The 27,459-nt window shown below is 34.7% G+C and overlaps 5 protein-coding genes and 4 non-coding genes across 10 annotated transcripts; 6 read left to right on the forward strand and 3 right to left on the reverse strand.

The window, feature by feature from the left end:
* The first annotated feature begins 22 nt into the window (after positions 1-22).
* On the forward strand, positions 23-102 carry TRNAL-UAG. Its single transcript has one exon. It is a non-coding gene; the product is annotated as a tRNA-Leu (tRNA).
* A 66-nt stretch (positions 103-168) lies between these two features.
* On the forward strand, positions 169-248 carry TRNAL-UAG. The gene has a single exon. It is a non-coding gene; the product is annotated as a tRNA-Leu (tRNA).
* A 66-nt stretch (positions 249-314) lies between these two features.
* Positions 315-394, forward strand: TRNAL-UAG. Its single transcript has one exon. It is a non-coding gene; the product is annotated as a tRNA-Leu (tRNA).
* A 65-nt stretch (positions 395-459) lies between these two features.
* TRNAL-UAG lies at positions 460-539 on the forward strand. The gene has a single exon. It is a non-coding gene; the product is annotated as a tRNA-Leu (tRNA).
* Positions 540-603: 64 nt separating this feature from the next.
* Positions 604-2,704, forward strand: LOC111431836 (protein ABHD11). Its single transcript, XM_023068911.1, has 5 exons — positions 604-915; positions 1,039-1,277; positions 1,741-1,853; positions 2,026-2,166; positions 2,249-2,704. Exons 1-5 carry the CDS (start codon positions 666-668, stop codon positions 2,496-2,498), a joined length of 993 nt encoding a protein of 330 aa, XP_022924679.1. The 5' UTR covers positions 604-665; the 3' UTR covers positions 2,499-2,704.
* Positions 2,705-3,315: 611 nt separating this feature from the next.
* LOC111450725 (40S ribosomal protein S14-2-like) lies at positions 3,316-5,439 on the forward strand. The gene is made up of 6 exons (XM_023091021.1): positions 3,316-3,477; positions 3,778-3,897; positions 3,983-4,028; positions 4,146-4,231; positions 4,430-4,559; positions 5,089-5,439. The coding sequence occupies exons 1-6, from the start codon at positions 3,475-3,477 to the stop codon at positions 5,154-5,156; spliced, it is 453 nt and encodes a 150-aa protein (XP_022946789.1). The 5' UTR covers positions 3,316-3,474; the 3' UTR covers positions 5,157-5,439.
* A 2,371-nt stretch (positions 5,440-7,810) lies between these two features.
* Positions 7,811-12,984, reverse strand: LOC111444940 (beta-fructofuranosidase, insoluble isoenzyme 1-like). Its single transcript, XM_023083095.1, has 7 exons — positions 12,715-12,984; positions 10,852-10,860; positions 9,035-9,891; positions 8,798-8,956; positions 8,494-8,732; positions 8,323-8,416; positions 7,811-8,230 (listed from the first exon to the last, which is right to left on the reverse strand). The coding sequence occupies exons 1-7, from the start codon at positions 12,914-12,916 to the stop codon at positions 8,051-8,053; spliced, it is 1,740 nt and encodes a 579-aa protein (XP_022938863.1). The 5' UTR covers positions 12,917-12,984; the 3' UTR covers positions 7,811-8,050.
* A 3,025-nt stretch (positions 12,985-16,009) lies between these two features.
* On the reverse strand, positions 16,010-18,324 carry LOC111444929 (pentatricopeptide repeat-containing protein At2g03880, mitochondrial-like). Of its 2 annotated transcripts, XM_023083083.1 has the most exons (2): positions 18,181-18,266; positions 16,010-18,073 (listed from the first exon to the last, which is right to left on the reverse strand). In XM_023083083.1, the coding sequence occupies exon 2, from the start codon at positions 17,932-17,934 to the stop codon at positions 16,390-16,392; it is 1,545 nt and encodes a 514-aa protein (XP_022938851.1). In that variant the 5' UTR covers positions 17,935-18,073; positions 18,181-18,266; the 3' UTR covers positions 16,010-16,389. The 2 variants fall into 2 exon arrangements, with proteins under 2 accessions (XP_022938851.1, XP_022938843.1); XM_023083075.1 differs by having other exon boundaries at positions 16,010-18,324.
* Positions 18,325-19,091: 767 nt separating this feature from the next.
* LOC111444922 (kinesin-like protein KIN-5C) lies at positions 19,092-25,870 on the reverse strand. The gene is made up of 23 exons (XM_023083061.1): positions 25,703-25,870; positions 25,446-25,575; positions 25,070-25,228; positions 24,634-24,983; positions 24,386-24,524; positions 24,203-24,300; positions 23,950-24,106; positions 23,644-23,713; positions 23,461-23,537; positions 23,120-23,173; positions 22,963-23,043; positions 22,776-22,887; positions 22,607-22,693; positions 22,340-22,515; positions 22,070-22,231; positions 21,814-21,921; positions 21,427-21,585; positions 21,271-21,354; positions 20,974-21,179; positions 20,793-20,894; positions 20,340-20,449; positions 20,029-20,180; positions 19,092-19,619 (listed from the first exon to the last, which is right to left on the reverse strand). Exons 1-23 carry the CDS (start codon positions 25,759-25,761, stop codon positions 19,410-19,412), a joined length of 3,042 nt encoding a protein of 1,013 aa, XP_022938829.1. The 5' UTR covers positions 25,762-25,870; the 3' UTR covers positions 19,092-19,409.
* Positions 25,871-27,459: the final 1,589 nt, after the last annotated feature.

The raw sequence follows: 27,459 nt of genomic DNA on the forward strand, positions 1-27,459 counted from the left end.
CTGAATTCACGTTTCGCAATCAGACAGTTTGGCCGAGTGGTCTAAGGCGCCAGATTTAGGCTCTGGTCCGAAAGGGCGTGGGTTCAAATCCCACAGCTGTCAATTTTGTTTTCATATGTAATGTTTTCATTAAAATGAACATTTCTCTGAATTCACGTTTCGCAATCAGACAGTTTGGCCGAGTGGTCTAAGGCGCCAGATTTAGGCTCTGGTCCGAAAGGGCGTGGGTTCAAATCCCACAGCTGTCAAATTTGTTTTCATATGTAATGTTTTCATTAAAATCAACATTTCTCTGAATTCACGTTTCGCAATCAGACAGTTTGGCCGAGTGGTCTAAGGCGCCAGATTTAGGCTCTGGTCCGAAAGGGCGTGGGTTCAAATCCCACAGCTGTCAAATTTGTTTTCATATGTAATGTTTTCATTAAAATCAACATTTCTCTGAATTCACGTTTCGCAATAGACAGTTTGGCCGAGTGGTCTAAGGCGCCAGATTTAGGCTCTGGTCCGAAAGGGCGTGGGTTCAAATCCCACAGCTGTCAAATTTTTACTTTATTTTTCAATATATAAAACCATACGGTGTCGTCCCGTTCACTGAATGAATTTCCCTTTTTACCCATTCCAAAATTTAATATCGAGAGAAAAATTTATTCTTCTTCCGGTCGAAAATGATCGGAATTTTCAGAAACAAATCCGGCTGCCGCTTCCTCTCTCGGATCCTCAACTCGCCGGGTTTCTCCTTCCATGTTAGCTCGTGGAGATCTCTGCAAAACCTCGCCTACGAAGAGGTTCGTGCTTCCTCGGATAAACCTTATGATTCCACCGCTTTCATTCTTCACGGCCTCTTGGGATCGGGAAGAAACTGGAGGTCTTTCTCCCGCAATCTCCTCTCAAGGCTTTCCAATTCCTCTTCAACCGGTATGTTTTTCGTCAAAAAGTAAAAATAAAACTCTTTAATCTTCGAGTATACTATGATTATTTGGGGAAATCTAGACTAATTAGACGGACGAGTGTTTGGTTGCGTTGATTGTGGTTAAATAGAATGGAGATTGGTGCTTGTGGATTTAAGGAACCATGGGAGGTCGGCTGAATCGGAAGGTTTTGATCCTCCTCATGATATGGTTAATGCTGCCAAGGATTTGGCGAAATTAGTCGAGTCTCAAGGCTGGGCGTGGCCGGATGTTGTTATGGGTCATTCCATGGGTGGGAAGGTCGCGCTTCAGTTCGCGCAGAGCTGTAATCGTGGTGATTATGGAGATTCAGCTTCTCTGCCCAAGCAGGTCTGCTTAAGCATCTTGTTTTTAACCCTGAATTTTTGCATTGGGTAAAAGATTCATACAGGAGACTGAACAATCTGGCTGTTTATTTTTCGAACTAAGCTGAAATCTACATGAATTCCCATAAATTTTATATGATTCATGAAGAAATAGGACTTACTAAAGGGATTTGTTTGTGATTTGGTTAAGGAATTCTCAGAAAATAGTAACAATACATGTAGTTAATTAGCTCTTGACCGTAGTTTGTGGATATGAATGAACTGCATTCGTTTGCTTGGTTTTCTGTTGAACTAGAATATTTCTTTGTCACTTGCCAAATCTGTAAGGATTATATGTCTTATAGATTCATGCTTGGAAATTTTTCGATTGATTTTAGCATCTGATGATGGAATTGGCTATGATGATATTGTCTCATACTATTAAAGTAATCAACTGCATTTTCCCATCCTTCCTTGATGCCGAGCAGCTATGGGTGCTTGATTCCATCCCTGGAAATGTGGACCCTGAAAACAGCGATGGCGAAGTTGAGAAAGTTTTGAAGACACTACAGGGTTTACCTTCGTCGGTACCGTCGAGGAAGTAAAACTTCTTTATCCCTTTCTGTATATAGTTTCTTCCCCTTGAGCCCAACATCCAATCTCTAGCTGCTGATTGAAATATGCCCGTAGGTTTCGTATTTTGCTCCATTGATGTATTTCCTTCAAGTGTTCTTGTTCATGTAGTTCAATGGTAAGGTTTTTTTGTTGGTCAGGTGGCTTGTTAATCATATGATTGAACTGGGTTTCTCAAGATCATTATCAGAATGGATAGGCAGTAATCTGAAGAAATCTGGGGAGCATGAGACATGGAGTTTCAATCTCGAAGGAGCTGTGCAGATGTTCAATTCTTTCAGGTATCACTTCTTTTAGAAAGATGATCAGAATGAAACTGTTACCATTTGATTTGTTGTTGATTGATGTGGTGAATTTGATCAGGGAGACATCATATTGGTCTCTCTTGGAGCATCCACCAAAAGACATGGAGATCGCTATTGTTCGGGCCGAGAATAGCGATCGATGGAGTCCTGAAGTTGTTCGGCAACTTGAACGTCTCTCCAGCAAGGGATTAGAGGAATCGAAACGACAAGTTTCTGTTCATGTTCTTCCCAATTCTGGCCACTGGGTTCATGTGGATAATCCAAAGGGACTCCTTGACATTGTTGCTCCAAAATTTTCATCCCTTTGAAACTACTCGTTTTCGAGTCATTAGTTCTTCGTCGTCTAATAAACTAAACATTTATTTAGATCATAAATTCTACCATCATAAATTATCATCAAATTCTGATGAGCATTTACGACATAGATAAGACATAGATAAGTCGTATGTTCGTATTACAGTTTCAAGTTCCTGTTCTTGAAATCTGATATCTGTTGCTTCAGTTTCTTCATGTCTTGTTCAATCCCCTGTGCGTTTCCCCATGTTGCTTGATATCTCAAATTTCAATTTGTTTTTCAAAATTATTTCTATGTTCTACTTTTTATGGTTTAATTTTAATGTTCTTTAAGGTTTTTAGCAAAAAGACAAAATATATATATATATATATATATAGCGTAGGTTACTGTAACAGTGGGGAACGATAAGTTACTGAAGCAGTCTAAGCTCACGCAAGCAGTTATTATTCACTTTGGTTTATTATGTATTGTCGTCAATCTCACGGTTATTATTCACTTTGGTTTATTATGTATTGTCGTCAATCTCACGGTTTTAAAATGCGTCTGTAGAGAGTCTAACGTCCTCGATAACACATCGCCCGGTGCCCTACTTTGATATCATTTGTTGTAACCGTTCAAGTCTACCGTTATGAATATATTGTCCTCTTTGAGTTTTTCCTTTCGAGTTTATCACTTAACCAATAAAAATTATAATGTTTAATTAAGGTCAAGGTGTATGTAAACTAAACAAAAAGATTTCATAAATTAAAGAGAAAATAAACTAAATATAAATATATATAAAAATAAAATATTTGGGGTAGATTCATAATTTGGGTAAGCTCAAAGGCCGATTAGGTTATTTTACCTTCACCCTCATCCTGAAAAACCCTAACTATATAATAAAACATCCTCTTCCATTGGATCTCCAGCACGTCGAAGGTTGAAGATTCAGACGAAGTCTTGAAAAGCCCTATTTTTCCTTTGCAGAGTTCAGTTTCTTGGTCGTCAACATGGTATTTCATCATTCTCTTCATCCTTTTTTTTTTTTTTTTTTTTTTTTTTTTTTCTATTCTGATTTTGGCATCCAATCGTCGAAAATTTTAGTTTCAGTCACCGGCGGATTATAGTAGCTAGATAGAATGAAAATGTAGGAAAGTAGAGAGGAAAAATTGTATTCCTCTGTTTATTTTTCGCGTGACAAATTCGAGGCGGCGGCGTTCCTTCCAGTTTGCGTTTTGAACTGAAATTTGAAGTAGTACTGTCTTTTGAAGGTTAGCTGATGGGTTACTCCTTTTGTGATGTGTATTATGTAGTCGAGAAGAAAGACTAGAGAGCCTAAGGAGGAAACTGTCACTCTTGGCCCTGCTGTTCGTGAAGGAGAGCATGTTTTTGGCGTCGCCCACATTTTTGCTTCATTTAACGACACATTTATTGTGAGTGATCTTTACATGATTTTTCATTTTAGTATTTAGTTAATTATTTGTGTAATCGATTGATTGTTCTTTGATTGAATTGCAGCATGTGACCGATCTGTCTGGTCGAGAAACGCTTGTTCGTATCACTGGTACGAAACCTCTTCTGCTGAATCTTAAAATTAATCTGCCATTGCTTGCTTTTGTCCTGCGTTTTGAGTGATTCCACTGGTTACTTTCATCGTCATATTCATTGGTTCTTTGTTCAGGTGGTATGAAGGTGAAAGCCGATAGAGATGAATCATCGCCTTATGCTGCCATGCTTGCTGCACAGGACGTTTCTCAAAGATGCAAGGTTTGCTCACTAATTGTATTTATGTTGATTTTAATCTGAATGTTCTTAATTCAAATGTGGAAAACTGCTATGTAATTGTCAAGAGTTCTGCAGTTGTATGAAGTGACTTGCTCTTGAAATAACTGGCTTGTAGTATTGTGTTTTTCCTTTGCAACTACATTTTTTATTACCTCTCTGATCTCTGAGTATTTCCTATAGGAACTTGGTATTACTGCTTTGCATATAAAACTCAGAGCAACCGGTGGAAACAAAACTAAGACTCCTGGGCCTGGTGCTCAATCGGCTCTTAGAGCCCTTGCTCGTTCAGGCATGAGAGTTGGTCGTATAGGTACGATCATATTCATTCTTTATTCATGGTTGTTAGTTTTTCTTATATGAATTTGAAGCCATTAGGCCTCATATGATAACTATTTGATTCGACTAAACAAGTAAGCTATCGGTGAATGGTTATAATGGGTGCCTTAATTTTCACCTAAAATGGATATAAGAGAGCTAAATAAGCCAATGGGGTTATAGGAAAAACTTCTCCAAGCATGATTTCATCGATTACTAGTTGCCAAGGTATTCTGTGTTCAAATGCATCTGATATTCCTTACTGGAGGTTTAATTTTCCCAAGCCTATTCCCACTACATAACAATTCTAGCATTTATTATTCCTTATGATCATGCATAGAGTTGTAGAGTTGTAGTGTAGTGTATGAAATTATGTTCAACTTCAGTTTTCAACAAATCTTTTAATGTTCATCAAGTACCGTAGATTATCTTAAGGAGTTTTGAAGTTCATTATCTTTTGAACCAACTGCCGTGCTCATCAATTATTGTGTATTGTGTTCACACGATTTATTCCATTTTTCCAGAGGACGTAACTCCGATCCCGACAGACAGTACTCGAAGAAAGGGTGGTAGGAGAGGAAGAAGGTTGTAATTGCAAACCTCCCAAATGGTCAAGTTCTTGGAGGAAAGGTTTTTCTTCACTGTCTTCTAAATTCACAACCCTAATGATCTGATCATTGGTTCTTTCAACATTTTCCCATTTTGATTCGTGGAAAACCTTCAAAGACAACGAGTATAGTTCACTTTTTGCTGTTTTAATTATTAATTTGATGATATCAACATGACTTGTTTCGTATAAACACAGTACTCTGTCAATTTTCAATCCATTTCTCCCGCCAATTTATTACTTTATCAATTGACTTGGTGATTTTGGTTGATATATGATCTTATAATTTTGAAGGATGTAACAAGCAGGAACAAGAAGATTATCACATTCATATTTTTATCAGGTTATGACTTCAGGCCCCTGAATTTTTGCCCTCAATCTCAAACCTTGAAATTTCTAACTTATTTAGATTTCATTGAGTTTATTTTGTCATGGGGTTTCAACTTGATTCAAGAACTATGAAAGATCGTCGGATATTTTGGTCATTGTTACGACTTCTTCCAATTTTATCAAAATCTTTTCGAGTAGGACTTTATCCATAACATGAAAGCAAATCAAGATATTGATATTGGCTTATTAATAGAAACGTTTGGCCTTTCAAGGACGGGAGATGGGAGTATTTTCTCTTTGTCGTAGGGACAAAGATTTTCTTGTCTATGACCTTGATTTATTTTCTATCGTTTTTATATATAATTTAAATAGAAGGTCATATTATTATAATATTACATTTTGATGATATATTTTAAAATAATAAGCTTCTTTAATATATAAATATAGTTATGATTTGCTCTATTTAAAAATAAAACATTGAAGGTATTTGCAGCTATATTCAATAATAAAATATTGTAATTTAGATATATTCACTTTTGTACTGAAAAATTATATAAATATATATATTATATAAAAGAAGTTTTTTGGTTTAGGGTCATATTTAGGTTCACAAAAAAAAAAAAAAAATCATAAATATTTGGCAAAAATAGTCATATATTTCAGATTGTTTTTTTTTTTATAAAAATAAAAAATGGCATAGTTGGGTCGAACGAGGATCCGACGCTAAAGATCCGAACCGTTCAATTTCGTCGAAACGAAGCCCTAGAAAATTGTCTCTATAAAACCAAGCGAAGGCTGCTCCTAAGGCTACAATATCGAGGCTGAGATCCAAAGTCTGCATTCGTTCTCTTCATTTCTCATTCTAGTCGTTGAAATGATGATGGAAAGCAGATAGAAGATTGTCCAATGCTTGCGCATACGAACATTCAAGAAATTCCAGCTCTCATTCATCTTTGATTCATACTCTTTTCACTTTGAACCGTAAGTTTTATGCATGTTCTTGAACGATTTTGTTTTGTTTGTTCCGTGTTATTGTTGTTTCGGAGGAGGTATCATCTGGTTTTCCTTCTTTCTTTAACGTACATTGAATGAACCATAAGTTTTAAATCTAGAGCAACTCGAATAAAGGGCACAACTCGCATCCTCTTCTATTGTTATTGTGTAGAAGAAGATATGGTTGTTCCCAATACTGATTTCCATTCGACTTTGTCAACTGAAATCATTTACTTGCAGTTGATTTTCAATGAATGGAACATCTGCGTTTGCTCGTGTTTCCAATACTCATATACCATGTTTCCTTTTCAAGATTTTCTTGTTTTGCGCGGTCATGCTCAAATGGGACATAGTTGAACGCTCAAATGGGACATAGTTGAACCTTATATTGGAAGTAAATGCAACATTTGGCATCGAGTTCCCTATAGCGATACCACGAATGATTTAACTATCTGTCATCTGGTAAATTTTGCCCGATGATATTTCTTGGTACATCTAGATTCCCTTGTTTTTACCGGTTTTAGTTGCTTACCCTCTCGCTTAATTCTTGATAATAAAGAAGGTATACGATTTCCCCCTCACTTAATTCTTGTTAATAAAGAAGGTATACGTTAGAATGATTTTATAATGCACTAATTTTTCATGGATGTTTTGGAGTGTATTTGTTTCTTTATATCTTCTATCCGATTGAATTATGTCTTTATTTTTATATATCATCTATCCGATTGAATTAGATCCAAGTGAGTTTGATACTCAATCCACTTGGATACTTTAGATGAACCAATGACCAGAACACCATACTGTCCATTAAACTATGCTATCTTTTTTAAAACTATGCTACTGAAAGAATCGAGTAGCAATAAGAGATCAAACATTTTGGTGGCTATGATGAATCACATCCTTCTTCCACTCCTGCCGACCTTTGTTCGAGTACTGCTTGTTATGATTCGAGTAACTATTGCAAAGGAAGTGGAAACAATTCTTATAGCACTTATGTACGAGGTATACTTACAAAAGGTAATGTATGGATTTTCACAATTCTAAGACACTACCAAATGTCTCTTATAAAGTTTTCTTAATTGTTTTTAGGTAATTACGAAACGGAAATGACTTGTGTCTCACAATAATGTTAGAAAAGCTTTTATATAGGCACGGCAATACTAGTTTTTACACATAAATTAAAGCATCATTTATGCTTATACGTGAATCAAATGATTCATTAATGAATATGGGAGATGAATCAAACAGATTTAGGAATCGTAATGAAAGTATTCGTGATGCAATTCACAATAAAATTGATCATTTGATTGCTAAAGTTTTTATAGAAAACAAGTGGAGAACATTTTATATCATCCACATTGAATGTCGATTATTAAAGTTCTACATAAGAGTGAAGATCAACTCTTAAACCAGAAACATCAAAGACAAAGGAGAGGTCAGCCATCTCCTATTACACAACCTTAATTATGTCCTAAAATAACCCACCTCTCTAAAATACTAAACATTTAGTAAACTAAAGCAAAAACAACATTCTAAGTTATATAACTTACAAAGACTTAGTTGATCGTAGCACTCCTCATACTCCAAGCACTTAGATAGTCTACTGTGATAGCCTCGCTTCCATTGTTGAACACATACAAATGTGCATCTCCAAACACCGCCTTTGTTGGATATACCCTTGAAGTTATGCACGTTTTTCCACCTCCTCCAAAACTCTCCACCACCGAGTGATCAATCTATATATCAAGAAACATTCCATATCATATCATTACGGTTTAGATTTTAAACTTTTGGGGGACAAAAACATTTGGCTATGGTTTTTACATACCAGAGTTCTTAATGGGAGCTTTTTGCTCGATAAGTCGATGTCCACGAACCCTGCAAATGATGGCTTGTACAATCCATCCTTCTTCAGAGACGAGCTACACCACAAAACAGAGTCAATAATTGAAGTCTTGTTCTGGTTTAATAACTATTTTGTTTGATGAGAGGAGTTTACCTTGTTGCATCAGAGCACAGAAGAACCACATGATTGTGATGGGCCTTGAAAATCCTGAAGAACACAGGAGTGAATTCCTGGAGGTTCTCTGATGCCAGTGTCAGAAGCCCAAACGGGCCAACTCCACCTTGGACCTTTGAGCCCAGTTTACCACACACTGCTTGTGCATCCACCCAGCTTGGATCAAACGGCTCAGCTTTATCCAAGCTTGAAAAGCTGAACGTAACTTCGACATCAGCCTGTACAAATATATGTTAGAAACAAACTGCAAACAAAATCATAACACCATTGAAATCCGACAGACCTGGGCAGCAGTAATTCCTTTAACCTCAACATGTTGTTCCTTGTACAGCTTCTGATGACTCATCTTAACTTGCTTCCCTCTCAGCCCATTCAGCTCCTCAACAGGCCATTGCAAAAGTTGCTTCCTATTAGGATCCAACCACACCGTCCTTGGAATTGCCTGCAAAAACAATCGTTCAAAGGCCTCAGGAGGGTCAGACATTCACAAGCAATCCAAACCAACAAGGAAAAAACAGACCTGAATTCCAGCCCATCCTTTAGAAATATCATCCACAGCACTATCAGACTCATTAGCCCAACCCCACAAAACCCTCCTCTTCTTCGCCGGATCATAAAACGTCTTTGAGGCATAGAAATTCCCATAGTCATATCTCAGCCCGCTCCATCCGTCCACCGATGTATTGTCGGGAACATACCTATCTCGCTCATGATAATACTTCCCCACCGTGTAATACTCATATCTAGTAACATCCAAACTCACCTTCAGCACATGTTTAACCCAATTCCCCGTCACCGACACGTCCAATCCCTGCTTGCCCGACAGAGGAACCGGGAAGAAATCAGGGCACTCCCACATGCCTGTATTAGGGGCAGAGTGTAAAGGGTGTTTCGCCTTTGTCCATTTCACGAAATCCTTACTTCTGTATAAATACGCCACTCCCCTCTTCCGTCTCTTGCTACCGATGATGGTTTTCCAGTGTCCGCTGTTGCTCAGCCACGCCGTCGTTGGGTCCCGGAAGGCGCTGGCGTTGACTCCCGAATCCGGGTCGACGATCGGGTTGTCGTCGGGTTTGATCCAGTCGGTGAGATAGGGGTCGGAGAGGTTGGCCGGAATGGCGTAGTTTTGAACCTGGCGGTTTTGGGGGTCGACTCCGGTGTATAGAATGACGGGCTTGTTGCCCGGGAGGACAGTGGCGGAGCCGGACCAACAGCCATTGATGTCGAAGGGCTTGGAAGGGTAAATGGCGTGTTTAAGTGCCTTCCAATTGACCAGGTCTCTGGACACCGAATGAGCCCAAACTATGTTGCCCCAAATTGCGCCTTTGGGGTTGTACTGGTAGAAGAGGTGGTAAATTCCATTGAAGTACATTGGGCCTGTTTCATCGTTCACAATACGCTTGGTCAAAACAGTAATTCACACCACCATTAATTTCTTTTTTTTTTTTTTTTTTTTTTATGGCTAAATTCATAAATATACTCTTAACAAATTTTATTTGGTCTCAAAAAATAACTTTTAAAATTTTTTTTGATAAAAATTATTAGTTGTTTGTTTAGTATCCTTAAAGTTTTATTAACACTTTTCATTTAAAATATATTATTATATTAGTAATATATTTAAAAAATATCCATAAATTTTTAAATGTAGTATTAACATCTTTCCCCTTTAAAAAAAATGTTTTTAAAAGTTTTTACGACTGCACATCTCATTTTTAATTTTAGTTGGAAAAGCTAATAGTATTTTTGAAACGCGATATTTATGGTAACATTATATTTTTTTAATTTTTTTTAAGGGGTATTAATGAAATTTTTGAAAAATCAAAAGTGATCCCATTTTCTAAATTTTAAATAGGATATGCAAAACTAAAAGCTTACTTTTTCTGTTAAATTAATAAAAATATTATTAAACCTTTTATTTTGTATACAAATATGTTTACAAATTTCCGTGAAATTTTAATTTTTTTTTTAATATTCTCAATTTTAAAAAGAAAAAACTACTAAATTTTTTTAAAATTTATTTTAAAAGCTAAAAAATACCTTATACCACATTTAAAAAAATATCATCAAATTTTCAAAAATAAAAAACTCTAAAAGTTTTTATTATTAGTCTTGGGATAATTTATCTACACCTTTATTTTCCAACTTTTTAGTTTAATATTCTTTTCTTTTTCAAATCTTAACCTTTTTCTTATAAAAGAAATCATTTATTTATATATAAAACATATTTAAGAAATAATTAAAAAAAAAAAAACATTACGAAGAAGAAACAAGTTTCTTTTATTATTATTATTATTAAAAAGTAAATAAAATAAGCTTAGGTGTATTGCAATAACTCACCATTTGGGTCTGCATTTGGTTAAGTTGTTGACAGGATTTGAGCACCACCGCACATATACGAACCACAACCAAACCATATTAGTTACCCAAAAAACACACAAACCATCGAAATCTTTAACGTAAAACATTTAATCCCTATTTTAAAAAGAAAATAAAACTTTTCTTTAGGATACCAAAAGGTTTAAAGTAAAAAATTATAATTTTATAAAGAATATTATGGGAATAAAATAGACAATATCATATCATTATAAAAATTCATAATAAAACCACTTTTTCTCAAATCATGTAATAAATTTAAACGATTAGTAGGAACAACAAGCATTTGTTTTATTTGGAAACCCAGCTGACCCCTACATACAAAATAGGGTTATTGTAAACATTTGCATACCAAAATTAAATAATTTTGACCCAATAAGCTTTTTCTACAAAAAGGAAGAGCAAATCTCCACTTCAGTTTTCTATATATATATATATAAATATTATTATTATTATCATTAGAGATTCCCAGCCACTTGTAGAAGTCCAGTTTTTAATAATAGTTTCGATATTTTTAAGAAAACTCATCAAATTGAATAATACTATATTATTTTACCTCTATCCTTACTTTTTAAATATAATATTATAACCACACTTCAGTTCACTAAAAAAGCTATTTGGTCTTCTAATATATATATATATTTAATTTTTATATTTTTCATAAATTTAAAAAATAATCTCTAGAAAGTATAAAATTAAAATAGAAGGATAAAATATTCCCCACTCACTGAATGCCATGTAATAAATAAGGAAAAATAAAAATACAACCAATAACATATTGAGTTTATGGGCCCCACCATTAACATATTTTTAGAAAAATTAAAGTGCTCACGTGTATCCTATGTCACAATATCACCATGTCAAATCTCACTTTCCCTGTGTTTCTATATACATCTACATTTTTTTTTTTTTTTTAATTTTATAGATTTGTTGGATATTAAATTTTAATTTGAAGATTAAACTTACATATTTAAGTACTTTTTTTTTTCAAGTTTATGTTCCTAGATTATATTTAAACTAGAAAAGACATAAAAACAAAAAGGAAAAAAATGTTCGGATGCTTGGAGTTCATTTTTTACTCTAGAATATGCTCGATTTTTCTTAAGTCATCCAAAAGTGTTTATAAAGAATAATATTGTACATCCAACCACTTACCAAAAAAAAAAAAAAATTGGGCGATTTGCACATGACCTTAGAGGTGTGCACAGGACAAAGAAACCTTCCTGGTCTCCAACTCTTATTTCAATCTTAATCTTTATAAAAAAAAACTTATTAGACTTGAAACGATATACACATGATTAGAATTTCTTTTCAATAATAATAATAAAAACGCTAATCTTGAAGTATATCATTCATCTCTAATTTCTTGGAGAAAAGAAAAATCTCTCAATTTCTAGTCGAGATAAGTTGGAAGTCGGACCCACTAGTTAAATAGTAATCTCTAAGAGTTAGAAAAAAATAATAATTATTATAAGGTAAGAACAGTACGCAGCAATGATGATAAGGATACCAAAAGTAGGGAAAAAAACTGATCAGACGGTTAGAATTGATAGAGTCCCTAGAAGCAACCACCAATCAGACGGCAAGAGAGCAAAAACAAATATACAATATCTTCGATTATAAAAAAATGAAAATGAAAACAGTAACGGAATGAGATAATGCGAATCCAAGTCCGCACTCGAATCATGAAAGTTATCGATTACCAAAACGCTTTACGAAAGTCGGAACTCACAGTCACGGACGCATGAACCAAATCAAATCAAATCAAAACATCCGCAGAACAGAGATTAAAGCGAAACAGAGTGAAATTATGGAAGAATAACGAACCGTTGATCCAGTGGCGCCGAGGCTGGAAGTGGAAACGAGTTCGATGGAGCGGCTTGATCACGGCATCGTCCGCTCTGTTAAGAGACTGTAATTCCGGATAGAATTTGGGGAGAGCGTGGACGAAGACTACGCCATTGTTGATGAACAGAGAAAAAAAGGCGAATCCGAGAAGAAGAGAGAGGATTTTAGTGAAGAAATTCATTGAGGAATTTAAAACCTAACGCTGAAAGTCCTCCGGTGAGGAGTTTGAAGTTGAACATCTAAGCAGGAGTTTCGATGGTTATTTATAGAGCGAGAATTTGTAGAGATAGAGAGAGAGAGAGGATAATTTTTTCTTTTCTTTTTCTTTTTTCTTTTTTTAAAGTTATTTTTTTAAAAAAAGAGGATAAATTTATTAATGTAATCTTCCACTATTTCACATAAAGATGGGGAACAAATTGATGGTGTTTTGTCTTCAAGACATCTGTTCGTCAAAACAAAAAAAAAATAATAATAATAATTACGGTCAAAATTATCTTCAAAATTTAATTAAATTTTAGAATTCATTTTTATTATATATTTAAACAATTATCTTTTAAAATAGTTAAAAATTATTGAAAAGAGTTGGAAAGATAAATAATAAAAAAATATAATTACAAAATTTAAAATAAAATAATTATAAAACAGATGATTAAGTTGGACTAAATTATATATCAATTTACTCTATAAAATTTTTATTTATTTAAACTTAAAATTTACAAGTTCATCATTCAACCCAAATTATTTTAAGTAAACACATTATTTTTATTATTTTTATTATTTTTATATTAATATTTAACATATATTTTATCATAAATTAATAGTTTAAAAAAATAAATGATTTGAATAGTAAGTTATTTTAATTACAAAAATTTATTCGAGAGAGATAAGGATTTCGGATTGAAATTTAAAAATTTGTATTAAAATGTTAAAATATATATATATATTTTTTTTAGGGAAATACAAATGTGATTATGAAACATTTTTTAGGAAAATAAAAAATGTGATTTTGTAATAAATAGAAATGAAAAATTAATTTTGGATGAACTAAGGAATGATTTAATTTACTAAACAACAAAACCATTAAGATTTGTTTCTATAATTGATTTTCTCTTGCATTTTAGTATCGCGTTATTATTATTATTTAATTTTAATTATGTTGCCATCTAATAATGATTTTAAATAAAAGGGTTGACTAATTTTAAAAAAATTATTCATCAAATTTTTTTCTTAATTTGAATATAAAATCAAATTAGCATTTTTTAGAATAAAAAATTAACAATTTACACGGTTGATTTTTTTTAATAATTATTCTAAATAAATATCTGGCTAATAATTAAAATTCATAAATCTAAAATATTAAATATTCAAAACTCACGATAATCACATTTATTAAACCATATTTTCAGGTAATTAAATTAAATTTTTTATTTTTTAAAAATTTAACCCAACTCAAATCAAAAAAATTACGGTTGGTTAATACATGTTGTTCGGGTCATATGAACACTCAAATATGTGAATTTGTGTCAAATACGCCACTATTAATGGACTCAATTAATTTTATAGATAAACTACAAAATGTCTAAACCAAACCCCAATCAACTAGCTTCATACTTAATTAATTAATTTAAATAATGTAGTAAGTACTAGGTTGGGGTTAAAAGTGAAAATGTCAGAGGACACATTAGGTTTAGAATTAAAAATATAAAAAAATTATTTGAAACTTTTAAAATAAAGGACATATATATATATATATATATATATATATATATATTAATGTTGTTTTAAAATATAATCTTATTTATCATGTCACTATTTTTGTTCTTGTAAGATTCTCGTATGAGATTCTCTCAACTTTGTTCTAATTTATAATTCCCTTTTCATTATTCAAATTAATAATAATATTAATTAATAATATAAGTCCCTTCTCCATGCCCTGCCACAACCTCATGCTCCTGCTCCTGACATCTTCTTTTTTTTTTTTTTTTTTTTTTTTTTTTTGGCTATGGTACTTTATGTTTTATATTGAATTAAATTATAAAATTTTATTTTGGACTCTTAAAGTTTACCAATTTATTGTAAATGAATTGAAATAAAATAAAAATATAATATTGACATACTAATACGTCACGAGAAAAATTGATGCAAATATTATTCATTTCACGAGTAGTAGATGCATATCTACTAGGTCCAGCTATGTTAGTCTTAGAAGCTATACATTAATATTAGGTTAGGTTTCCAATTTCAAAACTACTCCAAATTATTTTGCTATGATTAAGAAAACTTAATGATAGGGACGCATATTCACATTGTATATGTTGTCAAGTTCAATTAATTGATTTGACACAAAATAAGAGTAGGACCGGAGGTAAAAATACGAGGAGCGGGTTTTCCACCAAATTTAGGGATGGTTCATTTTTTCTTACTCGTTAAATTTACGAATATAACCACGCGAAGTGCTAGACCGTCCTATCGAAGAAGATCCTCGAGAAATCCCTTTTCTTAAAACCCCTATTCTCCTTTGAGATTTGTTTAGTCATAGCCTAGAAGCTTAGGTTCACACAACATTTACGTTTCAGAATACTTAAAAAACTCATTTTGTAGGTGCACGCGAAAGAAAGGAGGGTCGATTTCAAATTTGGGAATATCGCATACGGAAAGCTTAATGTGATCCCAGCAGGTAAAGAGAAAAGTAGAGGATTGGGTGAGGGAAGTAGATTTGTTTATAAGCACTAGAAAGAAAAGGGAGATTCCAGCATTAGGATGGCAAAATGGGAAGGTTTGTGAAGAAGAAAAGAGGGAAACAAGAAAGTGAAAAGTGGAAATTGGGCAGAGTAAAAGGGAGGCCTGGGTTGCCCACCTATGACCATCACCCACCTATATTCCTCCTTTTCAAGTTGCCCATTCTGCTCTTTCCAATTTCCATAACCACTTTTGGTGAAGACTATAAAGCTAGTGGCATCTTGGTTCCATTTACAATCACCCACATGCCTAACTCCAATACATGTCCATTTACCACATGTCATTCTAAGTATAAAAATGAGTGAGATAATATTGATATACAAAACACAATGGCTAACGCACTCCAAACTTGCCTCATAGGATTCCACTTCTTCAAATATATACCCACTTTCAAGTAGTTTCAATACTAGTTGAAACCATTTCTGCCGTTTTCAACAAAATGATGGACAAAATTCTATCCATAGACGAAAGGATTGGTTATCCCATCGTGTGTAACCAAGCACTTCAAAAGGTTTGGAGAAGAAAAAACATACTTAGTTCGAGAGCCCATCTTGTTAGGAACCACGACCCTCCACAATGGTATAATATTGTCCACTTTGAGCATAAGCTCTCGTGGCTTTACTCTTGGTTTTAACAAAAGAGCTCGTACCAATGGATAGTGTTCTTACTTATAAATTCATGGTCTTCTTCCTAATTAATCAACTCATTTTATCCTAGAAGACAAATGTCCGACTACTCCTTAACATTGTAGAAAGAACGAATTATCTTAAGGAACCAACTATTGGTCAGATTTCGACTTAGATTTATAATCCTATAACATAAACCTAATGAATTAATGTTCAAGGCAGAAATCCAATCAAATAAAGAACAAGAGTATGAACTAACCTTCAGCTTGGACGAGGTAGAAACAACCAATTACCAATAGTCTCTGCATGAGCAAGCCCCTTCCTTGAAGTGGTGAAACCGGTTGGCGTCACGTAGTATGATCGTTCTCCGTTCAATCGACGATACAAACTTGCAAAATGTATGGCAGTCACCACAAACTCTAAGATTCTTTGTAATCCTTATAGGAGTGTCTCCAGGTATGACTATTAAGCCAAACGCAATGGCCAACTTTTCACTATGTGCATATAGAAGTCCTTGCTTTACTTCCTCATCAACATCATGCAGCACATAGTTTGTATCCGGGACATAGCCAGCCAACTCAAGCTTCTCGCCCACTCGTTTCAGCATCTCATAGATCTCGCTCGACCTCGGATGTGTTTTATCTCCAACGCTGAATTGATAGAGTTTTTCATCCACCTCAATCCATGTCCATCCAGGGATCTTCTTTAGTCCACATTTGGTCATCAAATCTCTTGTTTTTGCCATATCTTTCCACTTGCCAGCATTTGCATATATGTTTGAAAGCAATACATAATGCCCTGGGTTCTGCGGCTGTAGCTCAAGAAGAGAGCTTGCCACCCTTTTCGCCAAATCTAAACGTCGGTGAATCCGACATGCCCCCAGTAACGCTCCCCATAGTCCTTCATCTTTCTCTACTGTCATGCTTTCTATCAATTCCAAGGCCTCATCGAACCTCCCGGCTCGACCTAGGAGATCAACCATGCAAGTATAGTGTTTTACATCCGGTCTTACACCGTACTCATCCCACATTGAGGCAAAAAATCTCTGGCCCTCTTCAATTAGACCAGCATGACTACAAGCATACAACAACGAGACAAACGTGATCCGATTTGGCAATATTCCGCTGCTTAACATCATTGGGAATAACTCGAGCGCTTTCCCGCCTTGTCCGTGATATCCATAGGCTGCAATCATGGCACTCCATGTAATCACATTCTTCACTTGCATCTGATCAAAAATCTCCCTTGCCAAATCAACACTCCCACATTTCGCATACATATCGATCATTGCTGTCCCTAAAATTACATCCAAAACATATCTGGTTCCATTAATATAGTCATGAATTGCCCTGGCCTTATTCATGGCGCCCAACTTTGCGCAGGCATAAACAACAGTCACCAACGCCACTTTATCAGGGACAATACCTTCATCCCTCATCCTATCAAACAAAGTCAATGACTCAACAGCACTGCTACATTCAGCCAAGGCACCAACCATCACTGTCCATGTCACAAGATCTCTCCTTGGCATTTTATCAAACAGTTGGCGGGCATCCTCAATCACTTTACACCTAGCATACATATCAACAAGAGATGCACAAACAAAATGATCAAAATCCAGCCCACATTTCGAAGTGGCACAATGAATAACCCTACCAAATTGCAGGTCCTTCAAATCTCTGCAGGCCCTTATAACAATTGGCAATGTATAGTTATCCAATGGCATCCCACAACGAACAAGCTCCCTAAACATCCAAAAACAAGAAGAAAAATCCTTAACTTTGGCATACCCACCAACTATTACACTCCAGCTATAAGAATCTCTCTCAGTCATTTCATCAAACAGTTCATGAGCATCCTCCAAGGCGCCATATTGGGCGTATAAGAAGAGAAGTTTGTTAGCAATCGCGAGGTTTCTAAATGCGCCACTGGAAGCAATATGGCCATGGACTTGCCTAATTTGAAAGAGATTTCTGCAACTCAAAAGCAAAGTTATAAATCGTTTGGGGTGAAAATAGAGAAGGAAAGAAGATTGAGATTCTTGGGTTGAGGAATTTGGTTCATTTGAGTGGTTATTCACATTGAACTGCACAGAAATAGAAGCTTCTTTCACTGCAGTCGTTGCTGAAGCGGAGGAAAATCGAAGCTTTCCATTGTTGATGAAAATGATTTGGCTTTTGGATTTCAGCATGTGAGTTATGGCGCTAACCGGAGAAATTGTTGCGGCTAAATAAATTTCAGAAATGTCTCGCCGTTACGGTCACAAGATTTAAATACAATACGAGAATCTGAAATTTTTCGCATTTCTTATAAAAATACACTTAACAATTAGCCCTTTAATTTTGGTTAAATTATAAAATTTATTCTTTATACTTAAATCCAATACAACTTAAAATATCTAATAATTTTTTTTATTTATAATTATTTGAGCAAATAATATACTTCCACGAGGCCCTAGACATGAATTTGACCAAATATGTGTTATAGAAGTGTGACTACTTGTGAACCTCTCCCTAATTTTTTTATGATTGTTCAGCAAAATCACGTCTAGGCCTATCAGACTTGAATCCCGTTTAAATATATTATACGGTAATGCAACTAATTGTCAAATTCTTACTATCCAAAAAAGTTAAATGTTATTAAGCTGACTTTTGTTTGTATGTCATATGACATTACTTTCAATCTCTCTCCATTTTGCTTTCGAACTCTCTTTCAAAATCTCTCACCCAACATAGGCGACACACTTGAGCATAGGTTACCCAACATAGGCGACACAAATATAAATTGACTTGACTCACTTGCGGTTGACGAGCGAGTGGCAATGTCTAAAACTTTTAATTTTGTATTTAATTATACTTCAAATATTCAAAAAAAAATTACAAATTTATTAATATATTAGACATAAAATAGATCCTAAATTAGACAAAATCACCATGAATAAATGTCCATAATACAACAAAAGTAAGATATGGGGGTAAAGGGAGAACAAAATTAGGGCAAAAAACAGCCCAACACTACACTACAATCTTGTATTTGTGGAAATAAAGATTTAAATGTGAGGATATTTCTGCTTAATAATATACATTCGATCCAATAACAGCCATCGCCTAAGTAAATCTCAAGATGAGAATTATTCATTCTTAGCCCTCCCCCCTCCCTCCAACCACACTTTTTTTTGCTGTATATTATCTTTCTTTCTGGCATGGTTCGGCCCTGTAAATTTTCCACTGGTAACAACAATAACAGTTTACAATAGGAATACACAGATACAAATAATACTCAACTTTCCACCAGATTTTGATGCTTGTGTTAGACGACATTGCGCTCCAAAAGCGGCACTCGCGGTATAAGTGATGGTTTCAATTCCTTGCCATTACTACTCAATGATTCGCAGGAATTGTTTTCCCGGAACTCCTCCACAAGGGCTTCCATTGGCATGGCACGAAGCGACTCGATCGTACTCTTGCTCGGAACGTCTGGTTCGCATCTTGTCGGGGTGCTACCGGTTGGCTCATAGTCCTACACATTCAAAGAATGTGTCGTTAGAGGAGAAATTACTAGAATCCAACTATGTGTCGAATAATCTCACGGTGTTGGATCTCTTACATGCATGCACTAAGAACAAAGGAGCACAAATCAAAGGAGAAATTTGCAAGTTTTTAAAGGGCTAAAAGTTCTACGGATCTTGAAGAAATATACATTTTTTTCATGACAAAACAGAATCTCAACTTCATCAAGAGAAAACAAGATGGTTTCTGTGAATGTTTATCAGCAAATTAAGATAGAAACCAATGAAATTAAGTGGAAAATAAGAGAACAAAAGAAAAAAAAAAAAAACACTGAGTAGGAGTGCTCGTGATCGTGTTCGTGTTCATTCAACTTCTCATTAAATCTACCTTATACTTTTCAATATGTAATAATAACTCACCATATATTGCTGCCGAAATGTTTCTTTAGCCTTTTCTTGAATGGCAGAAACTTCGCAAGAGTGATCATTCCGGAAAGCTTCAATTGTTTCTGTATGAGTTTTGACAGTCTCCAATACACCAGATATAGAACCACGCTCTTGTTCAGAAATGCCTACAATAACATCCACAAGCATGATGAATATCATAAGAAATATAGCATTGAACTTCAAGAATCGGTCAGTTATAGGATCAGTACAGCTACATTATGAGCTTCAATTTTAAATCAAATGTATGCTTAAACAATTGAGAATCTACTATACTATATGCTCACCGTCAACATGCTGAAGAGCATCTTCAATGCTCGTCATCATGTCTTGTTCTGCTGCAGAACGCTCAGAAGTAATCTCGGCATCATGTTGCTCATTACTATCACAAGCGCCTCTGTAGCAAAATGAACCATTACATCAATGGATAAAAAAACATCTTTAGAATCACTTGAAATTAGAAATTTAGGACTCGATTATTTAAAATTAAACTCATAAATATTACTTCCATGGGTGGAAGTAAGTTAGATGACAATTTGATTTTCTACTTTTAAAAATTAAACATGTAAACATTACTTCCATTCATGAGTTTCTTTCTATGTTATCTACTTTCAAAAGAATGTTTTGAAAATTTCACTAAAACCCATAAAATAAAGAATTTACCAAAAACCAAACAAATTTCTTAGATACAGAAAACTAAAAACTGAATCATAATCAAACAGTCTTAGTCGTTGACCAACCTCACAGCTGAGACCACATCTGAAACATGTTTGCTACCCATCTCATTCAAAGACTCTTGTGTTCTATTCCACTGCTTGAGAGCTGAATCAGTGGTGCTCATACTGCAGCAGATAAAAGGAAATAAAAATTAGACGAGGACACAACAAATTTTCTTAAGTCATATTGAAGACAAAAGCTTGCCATTGCTGCAGAAGCGCCTCCATGCGACAATGTTTAGCAGCAGAAAAGTCAGCGCTATCTCTTGTTTCATTCTCAGTTTGCGTTGCGAAAACCTGCCATTTGCGCTTTGCATCTGTAGCCATACCTTCCATGGAGGAAATATATCCATTCAAAAACGTCTTGTGTGCACTGGCAGTTTCTTGAAGGCCAACGAGCCTAGCATCCACCTATTATTGCATAAACACTTCAAGTGAAAATCTATTTCCCAACAGCAAAATTTCACCATATAAGTCGGCCTCTTGGACATGACTAACTTACCAGTTCCTTTTGACGACGGATGTGACAAGATACCAAATTGGTCATATCAGCTATAAGTTTCTCCGTATCAGATCTTGATTGCTCCTGCAAAACAGAAAGCAAAGGTCAAATGCGTTTCTTTGTTGATATGTTTAGGTAATCAAATCTATGCTAAACCTCGTAAACTTTTTGGAATTCTGCAATGCTTTTCATCTGGATCTCTTCAGCTTCTGCCGCATGATTTCCCAGACTCTTTGATTCTTCGGTCAGCTTCAAGAGGAATTCTTCAATATATTCAGAAATATCCTTCGTTTGATCAATAGTAGCATGGAACCTCTGTTGGAATTGAAATCCATAAAAGAATATACAAGGAGCAGAATTAATATCATAATCAATAAAACTAAGTCGATTAAAAATGCAGCTGAATATGGTTTAACTATCAATGAAGTAATAAAAATAGCTCGCACAAAACTATAGAACCATTTTTCACACACAAATTCTGTGAAACTGAATAAACACGACAGAATCTATGCAAAAAAGACAATAGTTAAGAGAAGGACTAACTTGTCGCAATTCCCTTGCAAACAGAGCCATTTCTTTCGATTGAGTTGAAAGAGTACTCTGAAGATTGTCGAGTATCGTAGATGCTTCACGAGCCTCTGTTGTCAAAAACTACATTGCAAGAGATATCAACTTCAATGCAAGTTACTTCACTGTAACTTATGATATAAAACGGACAACCATAAAGTGCAATATACCGATCACGCATGAGAATAATTGACAATAAGACTAAAATAACAATAATTGTCTTTCTACGTACTTCTTCTATGGATTTTGCACTTGTAGATGCCAAAGAGGAAATATCTTCTAAAGTGGCATTTGAGCTGGCTTTGTGCAAACGTACAACATTTTGCAATGCCTCAATATGAGAGATATATAATGTTCTTGATGAAGATAATTTTTTCTTCATGTCCATTATTGCCTAAGACAACAACACAATAAAAAAAATGTCAAGATTGCAACTACTGTTACGTTTATTACCATTTGTAAATCATAACTTACAGGACTCGCACTTCCTTATTATATATACCTTTTCATGTTTGTCTAAAAAGGAATGACATATCTTTTCAACACATTGAAGATGTTCATTCTGTCGAGACAAGGATGTTGAGACCATATTGCAAACAGAGCCAACTTGCTGCGTAAGCTCTATCTGATAATTATCCACCACTGCTCTATTCTCTGTATTCAGTTTGTCCTCTCTACCTACATTACAAATATTGCAAAATAAATTAAGCCAAATTATGGCAGTAGTAAGAGATAGCAGAAGCTGAAGACTAGAACATCACCAACTTACCAATTTTCATAAATAGTGAAGCATTATCGTGAAGGGCTTTCTCCAAATCCGAGCGTAGGACGCATGCTTGATGAGCCAGAGCGTTCTCTGTTTTACATGTTCAAATTATCGTCTTAGGCTCGAAATTGGAATAAGTATTCAAATGCAATAAGTATACAATTATAATCACCTGCTTTTCTCTGCTCAGAAATAACAAAATCCTTTTCCTTCAGTAAATATCGACATTTCTGCAACTCTTCCTCCGTGCTTGCAAGCAACTTTTGCGTTTGACACAGAGTTTTCTGTATTGTTCAAGTGACTAATTAGACCCTTGGGGAGCTAACATCAAACTTCACAGCTAATAGATAAAAGCTCACCTCTGTTGAATCAAGTTTCTTGCTCAAACCAGAGCACTGTACTGCTTGAATATTATATTTGTTCTGTAATTCCTCTTGTTGCTGTTTAAAGCATTGACAATTAGTAACAAGGGTATGAACAACAACGACAATTTTATGTTCAAGTAAAATGGGTCACCTTCTGATAAGTTTCAATTGTTATTCCCATTTGCTCGATTTGATCTGCCATTGCCTAGGAGAGAAAAAGATACTGGTAAAGAAGACCTCTAGAGATTATCATGCTATCCGAAAAATATAAGAAAGATTCCCCCAGAACTCTGAGAAATTCTCTTTCCCCAAACAGGAAAAATGATATACAAACAAGTGGCAGTTGGATTATTTCAAATTCAAATAACATTCTAACAGCAAAAAAGTTAATATTGATGATGAAGAAATAGAAGAAGAAGAGCTCAAGTTCAGAAACACCAAAAAGATGATTAAGAAAATGTTTTGAAAAGAAAAAAATTGAAGTTGACCAACCTTTCTTTCACTCTCCTCTTGTTGGTACCGCTCCTTTGGGATATAGACACCATTCTTTTCACGGGCAGCATAAACCTCTGGGGAAGAATGGCAGGGTTTCACTCACTAAGTTACCAGTTAAGGATCATATAAAACTCAACTAATTAATTATGTACACCAGGAAGCATATCTAAACCATCTCACCTGCCTTCAACCGGTCAATTTCACCATAGAGATCCTTGATAAGAGTAGATTTCATCATTTTTTGATTTACCTAAAAAAGTGACGCGACAAGGAAGCAAAAAATCAAAAGTTGCAAAAAGTAAATCTACTGCAACTCTCCAGAAACAAATTAACGCACTAAGCTTAGAGCTAAAAGGTTCCAAGAAAAATCAGGAGAATTTTCCTAGACAAGCATTTAACAATCCATGGCACACTTAAGTTATGATCAATAGAAAATCAAAGAGGACATAAATACATGATGGTTGCTTATTGATATGAAGAACAAACCTCTGGCTTATTCTTAATATTCTTGGCCCTGTGTGCGTAATCTAACGTACTCAAGGTTTCCTCAAGACAGTGAACAGCTGGAGAAACTGTGGCAATGATGCAAGTCTTGGTTCTTCCCCCAAGTGAATCGCGGAGTAACCGTGTAAGCTTGCTATCCCTGAAGTTCAAGCAAGTAGGAAGCTATTAGAATGAGGAATGAAAGAGAGATGAAACATCCTAAGAGCTTGTCAAAGCACTAATAGTAGCAGCTAACCTATATGGGATATGCCCAAGATGCTCCACTAGAGCATTGATAACTCGCCCCAATGTTAATAAACTTTTATTGATCTCCCCAGCTTCTCTTGCACGACCCTGTATTATCATAACTAAGAATTAGGAGCACAACGAATATCATCTTCAGATTCACAACAAGGCAAATGATTGAAACTTATGCTACCTCTCGGGCACCAGAACGAGATATGTTTTCTGATCCAGCCAGATCAACCAAATTTAGCTTGCCACATTTGATCAGTTCTTCACCTTCTGGGGTAGCTTCCTTAATGTGAATTGTTATTGAAAAGAGAGAATGCGATCGACTGAAATACCAAAGAACATTATCAATTTGAAACTATGGAATCTGGCAAATACAAAAACGATGTCAAGATAATAGAAACTTAAAAGCCTATAAACATCCTGTGATAATACCTGGATTGCTTATTCAACAATGTCTCTGCAGTGCGACGTTTTGCTGATCCTCTTTCGAGTAAGCTAAAAATTTCACTGGCACTAGTGACAATTTCCTCCTCCAGACCTCTCACAAGAACACCCCCTTTGCCGTCCTCCATCAAGGGTAATTGCTTTTTCTGCTTCTCCTCCAAAGCAACTTTCGTAATCTCCTCTGGAGCAAGCAAATCGGTAATCTCCTCATTGTAGAGCTCTAAGAAAGTGACCTTCACGCTGTACTCAGCGTTCTGGCTCTCTAGAGTATCAAAAATCTGCTTCACGGTTCTGGGTATAACTCCTGCTTCTGGAGGCAAAGCTCCATTTGGACCACTCTGGTATATTGCGAAACCAAATTAATAAACAGAATCAACAAAAATGAGCATCAGAAGCACCAATATCAGGTGGCTAAATAACGTACCTTCGATCTTTTACATTCCCCTTCCATTGTGTACGTTTTCCCTGTACCAGTTTGTCCATATGCAAAAATTGTACAATTAAAGCCTTCTAAAACTTCATTTACTATGGGAACTACTGCTTGCTCGTAAAGGTCTCTCTGCTTAGCTGAAGGACCGAAAACCTGAGACAACCAACAAGCAAGAACCATAAGTTGATATAAGATTAATATTCGCACCGCCTACAAGCCAAATCAAATTAAAGCTCCTACAAACAGAACAGGAGACGAGATATTCAAATAGATATGAAGAACGAACATCCAACAACGAAGTTTATTTTCCTACTGGATTGAAGGTATAAAAAACATCTAAGCAAAATATCAGTACTTTGGAAATGATTACCTTATCGAAAGTGAACACTCTGTCAAAATGCTTCCCAGCAACATTTTGAGACACAGTCACTTCCCTAGAATAATCATTACAAGTAACAACCTGCGGTGCATTACTTCGCAACTCTTCCTCGCTAAAAGGCCTGCAAACAGATAAGGGGAAGCCAACAAACAAGATCGATATAACAGTCTCAAAAGTTATTCAACTAAATCATCAGAGAAGATAAGCAAAATCCAAAACTAGAATCTAGCAAGAATCATTTCCAATACCTGCAACGAAGAAGAACCTGAACATTGACGCCCTTCTCCTTCTCGTGACGACCGGACATCGTTCAATAGTCAGCGAGGAAGAGAGAAACGATTAAAAGGAAGAAAGCAGAGAAGTTCTTCACCTTCAAGAACCAGATCTACTCTGATTCTTCTTCAGTTCTCTCTCTCTCTCTCTCTCTCTCTCTCTCTCTCTCTCTAATGGCGCCTTCTCTCCCTTTCTCTCTGTGACGCTCCAAAATAAGAACAGGCGGGATTGAAGAGAAGAATTTGAATTTTGGAAAGCCGCTTGGTATGTGTCTACCGTCTAATAGATCGACGGATAGACGTTGAGGAATGTTGATCGACGGTCCAGATCACGTTCGATCTTCGCTGTTTTTTATTTGATAGAAACATCCCTATACATTTTAGTTAATGTCCGTTTTACCCCCGGATTTTTGTGTAAATGACAAATTCAGGTCTAGGCCTTTATATTGGGAGGCCCATATTCTTAAACCAAGCCCAATATATTGATATCTTGGGCTTTCCTCAATTCTACTGGTTTCGGCCCGAATTTTAATAATTTTTTATATTCATCTCATTAATATTTTTTAGGTTAAAAACATCACTTTAGGTCCTCGTTTTCAAAATTAAACTTTTAAAATATAAAATAAATTTATGAAATGTTCAGTTAATAATAATTTTTTAAACTCAATCTGATGTGAACCAAAAGACATCAATCATAAATATACTTCAACGAAGATATAAAGAAAATATTGTTAAAATTACAAAAAAAATATTTCAATTCATGCCACATTAAAGAATAACGAAGTTTCATGTTATAAATTTTGGGTGGATTACAATTTAGAATTACTTAATTTCATTTAATGTATTTTAAGACTTTTTATTTACTTTAGGCTACAATTACATCATGTATTTTAAGATTTTTTATTTACTTTAGGTTACAATTAGATAATTGTCAATTATGGTCATAAAATATGAATGTTACAACTCGCACGTATTTAATAGTTTCATTTTGAGGCTATATAAAATGATATATATTGTATTTGTTAAAAGAAGCCTTTGTGCTTTACTAGCTAATAACTAAGATTCTTTGCAATTCTATATAGTTTAGATGGTAGGTAAAATCATTAAAGCTCAACAAGATCAATCTTACTTGTGCAGTGAGTCGAATCTCAATCAAGTGTTATTGCATTGAGATATTCGATCAACAAAAATCATTCAAGCTAAACATGATCGATCTTGCTTGTGAAGTGATTCGAATCTCAAACAATGTTCTTGCCTTGAAATATTCAATGAACAAGGTAATCCGAATCTTACTCCACTTGTAGTGATTTCCATGCATCATTATGACACTCCACATATCATTATGATTTCCACCTATTGGCCATAATTAACCATAATGATAACTAAATAAAAAGTCTTAAAATACATTAACTTTAAATTACTCTAAAATGTAATCCACCTAAAATTTATAACATGAAACTTTATTCTTATTATTCTTCAACGTAGCATAAATTAAAATATCTTTTGATAATTTCAATAATATTTTGTTAACATCTTCATTGAAGTATATTGTATGATTGATGTGTCTTGGTTCATATCCAATCTACAATATTTTATTTTATATTAGAATTTTCATTTTCATAACTTTTTAAATTTATAATGATACGATTTTTTATTAACTAACTTAAAAATAAATAAAAATAAAAAGCTATCTAGAATTGAATGGTAAATTTATTGCATATATTTACTAGCAG

This window comes from Cucurbita moschata, unplaced genomic scaffold, assembly GCF_002738365.1.
Source record: "Cucurbita moschata cultivar Rifu unplaced genomic scaffold, Cmos_1.0 Cmo_Scf00001, whole genome shotgun sequence".
Taxonomy (NCBI): Eukaryota; Viridiplantae; Streptophyta; class Magnoliopsida; order Cucurbitales; family Cucurbitaceae; genus Cucurbita; species Cucurbita moschata.